The sequence below is a fragment of the Solea senegalensis genome, unplaced genomic scaffold (assembly GCF_019176455.1).
Source record: "Solea senegalensis isolate Sse05_10M unplaced genomic scaffold, IFAPA_SoseM_1 scf7180000015406, whole genome shotgun sequence".
Taxonomy (NCBI): Eukaryota; Metazoa; Chordata; class Actinopteri; order Pleuronectiformes; family Soleidae; genus Solea; species Solea senegalensis.
In genome coordinates this window covers 103,143-117,500 of record NW_025321314.1, presented here as the reverse complement: position 1 = coordinate 117,500, position 14,358 = coordinate 103,143, and the positions used below count along the sequence as shown (strand labels likewise).

Below are 14,358 nucleotides of genomic sequence, written 5' to 3'. Positions count from 1 at the left end.
ACTCCCAACCAAAGACCGTCTTCGGCTCCTACCATCGTGAAACGAGCTACTTTGAGATCCCCACCAAAGACTTCCAACACCTCAGAACCTCGGGGGTGGAGCTTCATGAAATCCCCACCAAGGACACATACATGCTCCCGCCCTCCCCTCCTACTCCAACTCCACCCGTCGTTCAGAGCCACGCTTCCTTCACCATCGAGTTTGATGACTGCACACCTGGAAAGATCAAGATCAAAGACCACGTCACTAAGTTCTCCACCCGCCAGAGGAAGCAGCAGGCCCCGCCCTCCAGGACGAGCATCACAGCCGCAGCTGCAGAGGTGATGTCAGCAGATAGCAAGGTGGCTGACTGGCTGGTCCACAGTGATGTCAGCATGATGAGGAGACGTCCAACATGTGAAGACGTTTACAGCACCAAGAGTGACCTCGCTGTGAATATCAAGACCCTCAAAGGTCAGAGTCCAGCATCAGAGACAGTCCATTTCTTCTCGGTGTAGTTGTTAGCGGCAACAGCACCTCACGCTGTCAGAAAAAGGACCTGTAGAAAACAAAAACATGAGTCGATGAAGCTGAATTTAATTTGTTTGGTTGTTTGGCAATGATCAAATTGTTTGTCATTTTAAATGCAGTTCATCAAACGCAGTGCTCAGACAAGGACACCATGTCACCATCCTTTTAGCAACATTAGCAGCTCTTGATATGAGATCAGCCACAACAGTCACTGCTAAGCTAACTTTAGAAAGCTCACTGTGCTCATTGGTCCACGTACTAGAATTCATGTATCAAGGAGGTTGATTTCTTTATTCGTGTTTTCAGGTCATCACCATGAGGACGGAACCCAGAGTGACTCAGAAGACCCAGTTCTCAAAGAAAGGAGTAAGTCACACCACTCCATCCAATCAGAGCAGTCAGAGGCATCACAGCCAACTGTCCTGCCCGGTGGGTCTGTCCACCGTCAGTCACCTGTTCCAGCGCAGCAGCTCCACCAGCCGCTGCAGGACTCTCCACCCAGAGTGGCTCCAGCCTCACCTGTGGCCCCAGAGCGCCCCCTTTCCCAGAGCCCCCCTCAAGCTCCTCTTGCTCCATCGCCCCCTACAGACACAGCCAGGCAGCGTCCCCCCGAGCACCTGACCCAGCAGGCCTTCATCATCGAGTTCTTTGATGACAACCCGCGCAAAAAACGCTCACAGTCCTTCACACACAATCCCGCCCACTCTGACTCATACTCTGCCCTGAAGGCAAAGTTGGAGCGCAGGAAAGGCAGTGAGAGGCCGGCGTCTGTGCACGGTCACATCCCTCCCACCCAGCAGGTGACAGTTCCTCTGAAGACTCAGGGTCATGGTGGTCCCCAGAGGTCCAGCTCTCTGAAGAGGGAGAAGACAGAGAGGGAGGTGGCCTTGTCTACTTCCTCTTCTCCTTCTTCCACGGGATTTGTCGTCAGACCCTTCGGTAGCGTTGGGAAGAAGTCCAAGCTTGCGCAGGAGTTTGCTGCTGAATTCCTAAAGGATTCCAGTCGGCAAGACTTTTCCCCAACAAGGGACAAGATGTCTCCTCCACCAATGTCTGCCCCACCGGTGATGGAGTTGCCTCCACACGCAAGGATTCCCTCTCCTCAAGAACCTCCAGCACTGTCCTCAGTCTCCCTCTCCTACCCTTTGCAGACTCCAGCAGTCTCACAGACCTGTGTCTCACCCAGTGCAGGACACACCGCTGTCCCAGTGCTGTCCTCTGGACCACACGTGTCCTCAACACTCTCCCAAACAGGAGACATTGAAGGCTCACAGAAGACGGTCAGGAACGAAGAGGACGACAGTTTGAGTGACGCTGGGACCTACACAATCGAGACAGAGGCACAGGACAAGGAGGTGGAGGAAGCTCGCTGCATGATTGACCAGGTGAGTCAAACTTAAACCATCCTCTGCTCTGGTAAAGGGATAGACCAGGTTTTTTACATCTTCCATAAACCGAACAAAGCTCTCAGACAAAGCCGTTGTCCATGTTCCTGACATCTTGTGAGCTCTGCTCTGCCTCCATCATCAAATAATCAAATCATGTTTAGGTGTTTAAACCATAGACCGAATATTTAAAAAAGTGAAGCTGATCATGAAGTATAATACACTGAAAAGCCACTGATTACAAAAATAACTCAGTTTGTTTGGTCTCAGTCACTAGTTTCAGCTCTTATTCAATAGAACATGGTGGCCATCTTGTAAATTATGACAGCTGCTTTTGTCCAGGTTCAGGTTCAGGATCTGTGAATCAAGACAAGTCCGTCAGTTAACAAATGGACCAATGTAAAAAGAGGAGACCGGTTCACAGGATCAGGATCAGACTGATGGTTTTCAGTGTTGGTGTTCACACATGTTGTCACACAGGGATGCATGAAACCTCTTCTCCTTCTTGACCCTTGACCCCTCCCCCTGCATGCAGGTGTTTGGCGTCCTGGAATCTCCAGAGTACAGTGGTGTGAACACAGGAGTGTATAGACCTGTAATAAATGGTGGCAAGGATGAACGAGCTAACCTGCCTACTGATGGTAGCACTGTGGACCCATTGCATGGCTTTATCCCAGCTGCTCTCAGTGGCGCCCCCTCAGGCCCCATACAGGTAAAAACCTCTGCAACCTGGAGAATCTGCTGTGTAGCATGTTGTGATCCCAGTGCCTGCAGACTGGTTTTCCCTCTGTTCATTGATCTGCCAACCATTACCATCAAGTCTCTTCTTTTTTACCTGTAGGTCGATGTATTTTGCACTTAGTTGAGTTTTTGTTAAGTGTGGTTGTATGAGGGACTGACACTGTGCTGACAGTGAGCGCCCCCTGCTGCTGAGAACCAGCCTGAGACACTCAAGCTCACGCTCAGTGACAGCAGGGACTCCTGTGTCCCCGCGAGTTCAAATCACTGACTTTCTCTCTGGACTTTGGTGCAGGAGAGTGAGTGGTTTACAAACTTCAGTTTCACAGTGAGATAAAGACATGATCATGTGGCGTAGACATCAGAAACTTGAACTGACATAGACTTTTGTTAAGTGGATTAAATCAGTTTTTGTCTCCGTTGGCAGCCATGTTTTCTCTGTGTCTCAGGCTGGATCTCAGCAGCAGGGGGCGCTGAAAACTGCTCATCCAGCCACACTTTAAATAACCTGGACTATCCCTACAAGTTAAAGATAGGATTCTTCACACCACCTCACAAATTCATCATTTTCTATCATCAGGTAACTTTTTCCCATCATGCTTTGTCTTGTAGGTTCCAACAGCTCCTGTTGACGGTGTGGAGGGACCAAAGTGGGTTTCACGTTGGGCCAGTCTGGCAGACAGTTATGCTGAACCTGGTTCTACTCCACCTCAAGGAGAAAGTCTACAAGGTGAGTCCAAATCCGAACCTGTGTTTGAACAGCTGTTGTAATTGCTGTGAATCAAACCTTCACACAGGTTCACCGTGTCCCTCTGCGATGTGTACATTTAAAAACCTCAAACTGTCCCTTTAACAAGGGACAGTTTGAGTCAAGTTTGTAATCAAGTTCACTGCCATTGTGTGTTGTAGATTTGCACTTTCTGAACAGATCGATGGGAAGTTACAGCTACGACAACTCCGAATCAGAGTCCAGTCATGGGTCCAGAACCAGGCGGCTTCTTCCCCAGGTGCCTCCAGAAAAGCTGGACTCTGTCACACCAAGTGTCCTGATTTGCCATGAACCTTACCAAGGCCTGGAACCCTTGGACAAAGTGTTTGTTCCTCCCCTTCCACAGGACTCCACCCACCACCTGTCCATTCAGGATGATGTGGACCCAGACAGCCTGAGTGATGCCAGCCGCTCAGATGATGGACACATTCTGGAAAAGACAAAGAGGAGTCAGGCCAGGTCCGGAGCTGTGTCTCCAGGCCTCCCTGGTCCTCCGTTTAAAAGTCAGGAGAAAGGTTCTCTATCCACCAAAACCACCTCCTTCTACATTGGCACTAAAGACCTTCCAGGTAAACCAGACCATGTCTGGAGCCCTGTACAGTCTGAAAGGATACCAGACCCTCCTGCAAAATCTGCCCCAACCACAGTCCTGATCCGACATCTAAGTGGACATGAACCCAGGAGGACAGGCATCAAACCTAACAGCTCTGCTCCAAACCTACAAACACAGGACAAGGACTCTGTTCCAACTAAAGACAGTTTTGTGCGGCAGGAGAGCTTCACTAGAGAGCGGCCCTGTGACACTGTCCAGATGAAGAAACTCCCTCACATTTCCAGCCACCCATCCATCAGAGACTTGGAGCAGAAGAGGGAGAACAGCCAGGACACACAGTGTTTCCTTCACGATGCTGAAGGGACATTGTCTCCGCTGGACATCAAGTTTCCCTCAACTGGCTCAGGTCATAGTTCAAAGAAAGGTGGCTCCTCCAGCCACATGGACGACTCTCTGTCTGGTGAGTCGGATGTGGACACTGCGAGCACTGTGAGCCAAGTCAGCAGCAAAAATGCTGCTGTTAGTTCTGCTTCTAAAAAGCGTCCCCCTATTAGCAGCCTACAGAAGAAGTCTTCTTCTAGCCCGTCCGTACAAGAAAAGGGACGGCAGCTCACTGCCCGCGAACGTCTTTCTGAGAAACGCCGAAACCCGTCATCTGTAGATGCGCCAAATAAGGCGGCCACGGTAAAACGCTTCCAGATTCGCCGCAGTGCGGGGAATCGTGGCTCTCTGGATCTGTCTGAGGGCCAGCAGGATTCTGGTATGCACTGGACTGAAACTGTATCATCTGACCACGAAACATCACGTTCGTCCAACCGCAGCAAAAAACCCATCACCCCTCTTCCGAGAGATGACAACGGTAAAACATCCAAGACCGTGACTCAGCAGGTTCTGACACGCTCCAACAGCCTGTCAGCACCACGTCCAACCCGAGCGTCCATGCTGCGACGAGCACGACTCGGCGAGGCCTCAGACAATGAAGGTGCAGAGACTGACCGGGGATCCCAGAACTCTGACAGTATCCCAGTGCCACCCAAAGCCTCAGGCGAGGGGAAAAAGCTGTCCAGACTGGACATCTTAGCGATGCCCAGGAAGAGGACGGGCTCCTTCACTGCTCCCAGTGACAATGAGACCTCATCCACAGGCCGCTCCACTCAGTCCACCCGCAACACGGAGCCCATCACCTCCACAAGGAAAACATCGGTGGGCGATATCCGGCAGGCAACTAGCAGAGGGGGCGGAGCTTCAGGAAAGCAACCAGTGACCCATACCCGATCCGGTGGATCCAAGTACTCCAGTTCAGGTGAGTCCATAATATTATGGCACATTTCCACCGGTGCCACGAGTGATGAGTGACTTTACACTCCTGTGGTTGTTATAGATTAACCCACGTTTTTAGCATTGTTAAGTAGTTTTAAGTGATCTACAGTTCGGCTAGATTTTTGTGTGGGATGTCTCTTCCTGTGATGACTCTCTGACCTGACCAGTCAGTGGCCGCAGTCTGACCAATCATCACATAGTTACCTACTCTGCACGCTTTTGGAACCTCGCCTGAGCAGGTACTAAAAAAAAAAGATTATAATAAAAATAGTACCTAGTACCAGGTAACTATACTTGTGGAAAAGCTACTTAAACCGCGGCGTGGCGAGGCGAGTTGAGCCGGTGGAAATACGTCATTAGTTTACAGTGAGCAACACTTCTTTTAACGCATCTTTATCTGATGACTTGAAAGCTGCAGCTCCCCCTTGTGGCACTTTACAATAATTCACTTATACTGTGTGTTGTATGTGCTGTTGAGCTTATAGAGACAGTTGTTGTTGCCATGGAAACACATTTTGTAGTTTCTGGTCAAAGCGATCAGCTGATGAACTAAACCTGAACAAATGCTTCCAGGTTTCCGTCGCAGACAGAAGGACTCGGAGTTCTCCTCGTCGTCTGAGGAAGATTACGGAGCAGTCAAACGCTCCTCTCATCCTTCCACCTCCACCCACACTCTCCGCAGCAACCACGTGACTGCAACGCCGTCCAAGTCCATTTCCCTGGAGACGGAAGAGGACGAAGACCAGAACGAGGCCGATCCCTACCAGAACTGGTCCACCCACAGTGCAGAGATCGCCAAGTAAACATCTGTGAAACTGTTTGTCTTTGGTTTGATAAACCTCCATCTTTGGTTTTGCATCTTCAGGTGTTTGTGCACATCTTTTTATTCCATAAGAAAACATCCAGTGAAATGTAGAACATTTAAGTTCCTCTTGCCAGTAGGTGGTGCTGCCACTTTCTGAATACTGACATGTAGCTGTATGAGACTCTGGGACACCAACGTCCTCCATCTGACGCGTGTTACAAACTTTAAATTCAGAAAGTTTCAAAGTTTGTCAACACGTACATTTAAAAAAGTGCCACGCCCCTAAAAAGCATGATGAACCGTATCATAAAGAAATTCAAATCTAGTTTTATTTTTCATTATGAGTTGAATGGTTTTATGGACTTCCTGTTTTATTTTGTGTCTGTGAGTCATGTGACATGTTCATGTAGTGACTGATGGTTCACACCAGGTGGCGCTGTCAGCTGTAATTCACTGAATGAACTCATTAGTGTGAATGGATGAGAATTTGTTTCCTCCCGAGTTTTTGATGTATCTTTCTGGACGTGGACAGTGATTGTGTTTTTTTTATTTTCCTCCCAGACTCAGTCAGGACTTGGCCAAAGATCTGGCCTTCCTGGCCAAGGAAATCCACGATGTAGCCGGGGACGGAGACTCTCTGAGCTCCGGCGTGGGCACAACCACCTCGCCCACTTCACTGCCCAACACACCGGCCTCCACCATCTCTGCCAGAGAGGAGGTGAGCCACCAACACCACCTGCACCACCTGCACCACAAACACCACCTGCACCACCTGCACCACAAACACCACCTGCACCACAGGTTGATGGTTCGGTTCCAGAACCTGGTTCTTTGTGTGTTCACAGGTTAAATATGACACCACGTCATCATCACGCTTCATCTTATCTTCCTCTCGTGGAGTTCAACCATCTCAGGTGTTTCATCACTGCTGCTGCTCTGTGATTGGTTCCTCCATCACCATCAGGCCCCTCCCACCATTGATCCTAACATGTTAAAACTTAAGCTGACAGTTTGTAAATGTAACGGTGTGTAAAGTGTAAAAAAGTGTAAACTGCTGCTGAGAACCAGGCAACTAAGTTTTAGTTTCTACGATGTCTATGTCACATGATCACGTCTTTATGATGGAGGCAGCAGTGTGTGTGTGTGTGTGTGTGTGTGTGTGTTTCCTGTTGTTGTGCGACTCACCTTTATTTTCACACTGTTTCAAATTTCTATTTTTTTTTTTTTCATAAAACCACACCCATTGCTCCGCCCTTGAATGAACTGGTTCTGCTGGTTGAGGGTCAGTTCTGGACCTGGTGACCAGTAGGTTCCTCCTGAGCGATCACATGTTCCACTCAAACATGGCTGCTGCATGTGTTCACGGCGCCCGCTCGCCTCTTTGATCAGGAACATTCCGGGCTTGGATCACCAGAACCACACTGCCTCTACTCTCTTTCCAGCTGGTCCAACATATTCCTGAGGCCAGTTTAAACTTCCAGAAGGTTCCTCCAGGTTCTTCTGCCGTTTCCCACCTGGATGCAAACATGAATGAGCCCGAGCCCGGTTCTAAGCAGCAGCAGCAGCAGCAGCGACAGTGGAACCGTGAAGAGGTCACGTTCTGATCCCAGCGACGCTACGTTCACTCTGCAGCTCGTCAGACCAGCTTTGTATTATTCTATATTATCACTGCAGTAATGAGGGCTAACGTCCACTAGAGGGCAGCACAAACATGCTGACAGCGGACCAGGTCGCCATCACGTCGCCGTTCCTTGTCACGCATTTGTCTTGTTTTTGAATTTGTCTATTATCGGGATTATAATGATATGAAGTGTGTTAAGCTCCGCCCCTTGGTCGGTGTGAATTTCTGCAGTGTGAACGTAGCACACACAACAACACAACTACACAACAACACAACGTTGTCTCGTCTCGCTGTGTCTTCAACGTCCTCTTCTCTTTCAGGTCATTCTGGATAATCTGATGTTGAACCCGGTTTCACAACTGTCGCAGTCGATCCGCGAGAACACGGAGCAGCTGGCTGACAAGATGAAGTGAGTCTGTGTGTGTCTGTGTGTGTATGTGTGTGTATGTGTGTGGGTTAGTTAGGATGACCTACTGACTCGATAATTGACTGTATGTTTTTTGTCTCAGGGTTCTGTTCCAGAACAAGTCTGAGGTCTGGGAGGAAATTGAAGCGAAGATCAACGCTGAGAATGAAGTTCCCATCCTAAAAACATCCAACAAGGTTCTTGTGAGACTGTTGTGAATGTCAGTCGGGTTGTGAATGTCAGTCGGGTTCTCTGGACCATAGTGAATGTCAGTCGGGTTCTCTGGACCGTAGTGAATCAGTCGGGTTGTGAATGTCAGTCGGGTTCTCTGGACCATAGTGAATGTCAGTCGGGTTCTCTGGACCGTAGTGAATGTCAGTCGGGTTGTGAATGTCAGTCGGGTTCTCTGGACCGTAGTGAATGTCATGTCCAGTCGGGTTCTCTGGACTCAGTCGGGTTCTCTGGACCGTAGTGAATGTCAGTCGGGTTCTCTTCCTCGGGTTCTCTGGACCGTGGTGCATGTCAGTCAGGTTCTCTGGACTGTAGTGAATGTCAGTCGGGTTGTGAATGTCAAGGTTCTGGATGTAGTGAATGTCAGTCGGGTTCTCTGGACGTAGTGATTGTCAGTCCGTTGATTGTGTCGGAGTTCTCTGGACCGTGAATGTCAGTCGGGTATGGACCGTCAGTGAATGTTCTCTGGACCGTGAAGTGAAATGTCAGTGGTCTGTGAATGTCAGTCGGGTTCTCTGAATGTCTGGACCTCAGTGAATCGGTTCTCTGGACCTAGTTGAATGTCCAGTCACCAGTGAATGTCAGTCGGGTTGTGAATGTCGTCTCTCTGGACCATGAGTGAATGTCAGTCGGGTTGTGAATGTCAGTCAGTTCTCTGGAAGTGAATGTCAGTCGGGTTCTCTGACCGCAGTGAATGTCAGTCATTCTCTGGACCGAGTGAATGTCAGTCGGGTTCTCTGGACCCAGTGAATGTCAGTCATCTGGACCGTAGTGAATGTCAGGTTTCTTGACCATAGTGAAAGTCGGGTTCTCTGGACCGAGTGCATGTCAGTCAGGTTCTGACCTCAGTGAATGGTGAATGTCAGTCGGGTTCTCTGGACCATGTGAATGTCAGTCGGTCTCCGGACCGTAGTGAATGTCGTAGTGAATGTCATGTCGTCGGGTTCTCTGGACCATTGTGAATGTCAGTCGGGTTCTCTGGACTGTAGTGAATCTTTTGTTTCCTGTTGCAGGAGATTACTTCCATTCTGAAAGAACTGAGACGAGTCCAGCGGCAGCTTGAAGGTAAACCAGTCTTTGGGGTTTAGTTTTTTCAGTTTTTGTTTAAACAGATCTTCTCTGTGTCACAGTCACATAAAGACGTGATCATGTGACGTAGATGAGTCTGAATGTCGTGTCTTTATTGTCGCAGTAATTAACACCATCGTGGAACCTGGTGAAAACCTCTTGGCTGTAGCTGTCGGGCCATCGTCGCTTGCTGCTCAGACTCAACCGTCCTCGAAGGAGAAAAAACATGTCTCCAAAACCCGCGGTGGCTCCGCCTCCTCTAACGCTAACGATGGCACCAAACGACCGGCTCGCGGGTCCAACGGGCCTCACTACAAGGCCTGAAGAGGGCACCGCAGGTTGTGAGCTGCTGATGAGTTCTGGAGACGTACAGCCAGGACATTTAATTTGAAAGGGATTTTGCTGTGTCCTGTTTCATGTGTTCATCTCTTAATTGTGTATGTGTGTGAGATTTTATGTATGAAAAACACGTGTATTAGAGATGAATCTGACAACATTCAGACCCACTCCCCGTCTTTAATGGCCACGCCCTTGAAATGAGATACAGGCTAGTTTGATTGACAGGACTACGAAGCTCGTCTTCTCTAACACCACTGACCAAACCTCGGAATCGGAATCATCAAGTCTTGGTCCGAACAACTGCTGCAGGTTTGTATCCACGGAAACCGTCCAACACGAGCAACAGTCGTCCAGCAGGTTCATCATAGCCCATAGTAGTAGTGTGTGTGTGTGTGTGTGCGTGTGTGTTTTCAGATGTGGGTGGAGCTAAAAAGCTTGTTCTAATGTCTCTTCACTCCGCAGCCAATCAGAATGTATTTCCTGGTCACGACACAGAGCTGATTGGCTGATGCTGTGATGATGTCACATGGCCTCTCACCTCTGTGTTGTTGTGTAGTTGCTATGGAAACAGATAAAAAAGTGTCCACGTTCATTTGTTTTGTTTTGTGAGAATGTAAACAACAAAAATGTCAATAAATATAAACATAAATGGAAACTTTTGAGTGTGAACATAAAAGATGAGTTTGTCTGTGTGTAAGGGTGGAGCTAATAGAAAGTGAAAGTGTCTCAGCTTGGTGGACAGACGATGCTCTGACATCTGCGCTGTTTGTTAGAGATACAACCAGGACTTTGATGTTAGAGATAAAACCAGGACTTTGATGTTAGAGATACAACCAAGACTTTGATGTTAGAGATAAACCAGGACTTTGATGTTAGAGATACAACCAAGACTTTAGTTAGAGATAAAACCAGGACTTTGATGTTAGAGATACAAAAACCAAGACTTTGATGTTAGATCAGGACTTTGATGTAGAGATACAACCAGGACTTTGATGTTAGAGATGCCAGGACTTGATGTTAGAGATACAGCAAGACTTTGATGTTAGAGATAAAACCAGGACTTTGATGTTGAGATACAACCAAGACTTGATGTTAGAGATAAAACCAGGACTTTGATGTTAGAGATACAACCAAGACTTTGATGTTAGAGATAAAACCAGGACTTTGATGTTAGAGATAAAACCAGGACTTTGATGTTAGAGATAAAACCAGGAAATCATACTTATCTGATAGATTCCAGTTTGTTCACGTTAATGATAAAGCCTCATTACAAACACAAGTTAATTGTGGAGTTCCACAAGGCTCAGTGCTTGGGCCTATACTTTTTACCTTATATATGCTTCCTCTAGGGAACATTATTAGAAAGCATAACATACATTTTCATTGTTATGCAGATGACACACAGCTATATCTATCGATGAGGCCGGATGAAATAAATCAGGTTGTTCAACTCCAGGAATGTCTCAGAGACATTAAGTCCTGGATGACCTGTAACTTTCTACTTTTAAACTCAGATAAAACTGAGGTCATTATACTCGGCCCTAAACACCTCAGAGAAAAACTTTCTGCCCACATTGTCACTTTAGATGACATCACCCTGGCTTCCAGTTCCACTGTGAGGAACCTTGGAGTTACTTTTGACCAGGAAATGTCATTTGATTCACACATAAAACTAATTTCCAGAACAGCCTTCTTCCACCTGCGGAACATTATGAGAATTAGAAACATTCTGTCTTTACAGGATGCTGAAAAACTAGTTCATGCTTTTGTTACATCTAGATTAGATTACTGTAACTCCTTATTAGCAGGATGTTCTAACAAGTCTGTTAGAATCCTTCAGTTAATTCAAAATGCTGCAGCACAAGTTCTGACAGGAACTAGAAAGAGAGACCATATAACTCCAGTGTTAGCTTCTCTACACTGGCTCCCCATACAGTTTAGAATTCAATTTAAAATCCTCCTCCTCACGTACAAAGCACTTAATGGTCACGCCCCTTCATACCTGAAAGACCTAGTCTTACCCTATCATCCTAATAGACCACTTAGGTCACAAAATACAGGTTTACTTGTGGTTCCCAGAGTCTGTAAGAGTAGAATGGGAGGCAGAGCCTTAGTTACCAGGCTCCTCTCCTGTGGAACCAGCTTCCAATGATAGTTCGGGAGGCGGAGCCTCTCTTTAAAGTTAAACTTAAAACTTTCCTTTTTGATAAAGCCTATAGTTAGAGCTGGTTCAGGGAAACCTAAACCATCTCTTAGTTATGCTGCTATAGAACTAAACTGCCACACATTCACTCTCTCACACTCAGGATATGATTATGACTTTTTATATGTCATTAACCTTGTCTCTTTCTCTCCCTAGTTTGTGTCCTTCCTTCCTTCCTCTCTCTCTCTCTCTCTCCGTATTCTCATCATGCAGGTTGAAGGATCAAGATCCAGTTTCCGAGGCTACGCTCATCGTCACCATTATTATTATTTTGTAAATTAAAAAGTCGATATCAGTAACTGTATAAACTTGTAACCTGATACAGTTGTTGTGTATCTGCTGCTGGTCTCCCTCTCTCTCTTCTGTCTCTCCCTCTTGTCCTTTCTCTCCCCCCATTTTCTGTCCCCCACCTCTCCACTATCCCCCATTTTTCCTTTCACCCCAACCGGTCGAGGCAGATGACCGCACATCTCTGAGCCTGGTTCTGTCAGAGATTTCTTCTTCTGTTAAGAGGGAGTTTTTTCTCTCCACTGATGCCTAGTGCTTGCTCATTGTGTGAACTGTTGGGGGTCTCTGCTCTCTTTGATGTTGTCTATGTACAGTGCCTTGAGATAATGTATGTTATGATTTGGCGCTATACAAATAAAATTGAATTGAATTGAATTGACTTTGATGTTAGAGATACAACCAAGACTTTGATGTTAGAGATAAAACCAGGACTTTGGCGTTCGAGATAAAACCAGGACTTTGATGTTGAGATCAAACCAGGACTTTGATGTTCGAGATAAAACCAGGACTTTGATGTTCGAGATAAAACCAGGACTTTGGCGTTTGTTAGAGATCAAACCAGGACTTTGATGTTAGAGAGAAAACCAGGACTTGGCGTTTGTTAGAGATAAAACCAGGACTTTGACGTTTGTTAGAGATCAAACCAGGACTTTGATGTTTGTCAGAGACACACAGATAGAGACAAACAACCATTCACTCCCACACTCACTCCTATGGTCCTATGGTCCAGAGTGTCCAATTTACATTGCATGTTTTTGGACTGTGGGAGGAAGCCGGAGAACCCGGAGAGAACCCACACACACAAGGGGAGAACATGCAAACTCCATGCAGAAAGGCCCTTGTTCCAACCGGGGCACTCAGGTCTAACAGTACCAGTTTCATTCTTAATTCTGAAAATGTTCTTTCGTTGCTGATTAAGGACTGCGAACAATACCTAAATAAATTAGTACTGGCCGACGGCAGTAGTCTGCCTGACCCAGCTTCCATAAAAGATTTGGTAGATGATATTAGCAAGTGGCTAGCTCTTCACGCTTACCTTATAGATAAAGCTAGCCCGTACACGCGTGAAAGTCTACGCGCATACAAGTCTTACAAGGAATGTTTTTAGCACGCCATGTTGACTTGTCAATGCGCTAGCTACTAACTACAACATAACTTTAGGCAGCATAGGTTTCATATACATATGTTCACTGACACACACATTTCATGCTTGGAGAACTTGACACCATTGATGGTTCTATTTTCACAGCCAACTACGCTACATGTAGGCAGCTTATGTGTTGGTCTGGACTGGAGTGAGTTTTCTGACCCCAAACTGTGCACGCACAGTTCTGTGACGTAGCTCTCGAAAGGGTCTATAGATACAAGGTCATTGTCTGAGGTCAACAGATGACATCACCCTGGCTTCCAGTTCCACTGTGAGGAACCTTGGAGTTACTTTTGACCAGGAAATGTCATTTGATTCACACATAAAACTCATTTCCAGAACAGCCTTCTTCCACCTGCGGAACATTATGAAAATTAGAAACATTCTGTCTTTACAGGACGCTGAAAAACTAGTTCATGCTTTTGTTAATCTAGATTAGATTACTGTAACTCCTTATTATCAGGATGTTCTAACAAGTCTGTTAGAATCCTTCAGTTAATTCAAAATGCTGCAGCACGAGTTCTGACAGGAACTAGAAAGAGAGACCATATAACTCCAGTGTTAGCTTCTCTACACTGGCTCCACCCACAGTTTAGAATTCAATTCAAAATCCTCCTCCTCACATACAAAGCACTTAATGGTCACGCCCCTTCATACCTGAAAGACCTAGTCTTACCCTATCACCCTAATAGACCACTTAGGTCACAAAATACAGGTTTACTTGTGGTTCCCAGAGTCTGTAAGAGTAGAATGGGAGGCAGAGCCTTTAGTTACCAGGCTCCTCCTCTCCTGTGGAACCAGCTTCCAATGATAGTTCGGGAGGCGGAGCCTCTCTCTGTATTTAAAGTTAAACTTAAAACTTTCCTTTTTGATAAAGCTTATAGTTAGAGCTGGTTCAGGGAAACCTGGACCATCTCTTAGTTATGCTGCTATAGAACTAAACTGCTGGGGGATTTTCCTGTGGTACACGCACAT

The 14,358-nt window shown here is 46.8% G+C and overlaps 1 protein-coding gene across 5 annotated transcripts in view; it reads left to right on the top strand.

Moving 5' to 3' along the window:
* The window catches only part of cep170bb (centrosomal protein 170Bb), a 15,055-nt gene extending 4,634 nt beyond the window's left edge, over positions 1 to 10,421 (top strand). Inside the window, exons 8-19 of one of the 5 annotated variants that reach the window (XM_044017411.1) lie at positions 1 to 453; positions 817 to 1,895; positions 2,431 to 2,607; positions 3,246 to 3,363; positions 3,543 to 5,258; positions 5,849 to 6,074; positions 6,642 to 6,798; positions 7,523 to 7,672; positions 8,022 to 8,110; positions 8,211 to 8,304; positions 9,352 to 9,403; positions 9,531 to 10,421. The exon at positions 1 to 453 is cut by the window's left edge and continues 51 nt beyond it. In XM_044017411.1, coding sequence (XP_043873346.1) covers positions 1 to 453; positions 817 to 1,895; positions 2,431 to 2,607; positions 3,246 to 3,363; positions 3,543 to 5,258; positions 5,849 to 6,074; positions 6,642 to 6,798; positions 7,523 to 7,672; positions 8,022 to 8,110; positions 8,211 to 8,304; positions 9,352 to 9,403; positions 9,531 to 9,730 — 4,511 coding nt within the window. In that variant the 3' untranslated portion in view covers positions 9,731 to 10,421. Of the gene's footprint in view, positions 454 to 816; positions 1,896 to 2,430; positions 2,608 to 3,245; positions 3,364 to 3,542; positions 5,259 to 5,848; positions 6,075 to 6,641; positions 6,799 to 6,925; positions 6,995 to 7,367; positions 7,673 to 8,021; positions 8,111 to 8,210; positions 8,305 to 9,351; positions 9,404 to 9,530 lie in introns of those variants that run through there. The other 4 variants (XM_044017412.1, XM_044017415.1, XM_044017413.1 and 1 more) reach the window with 4 other exon arrangements.
* The last annotated feature ends 3,937 nt before the right edge of the window (positions 10,422 to 14,358 follow it).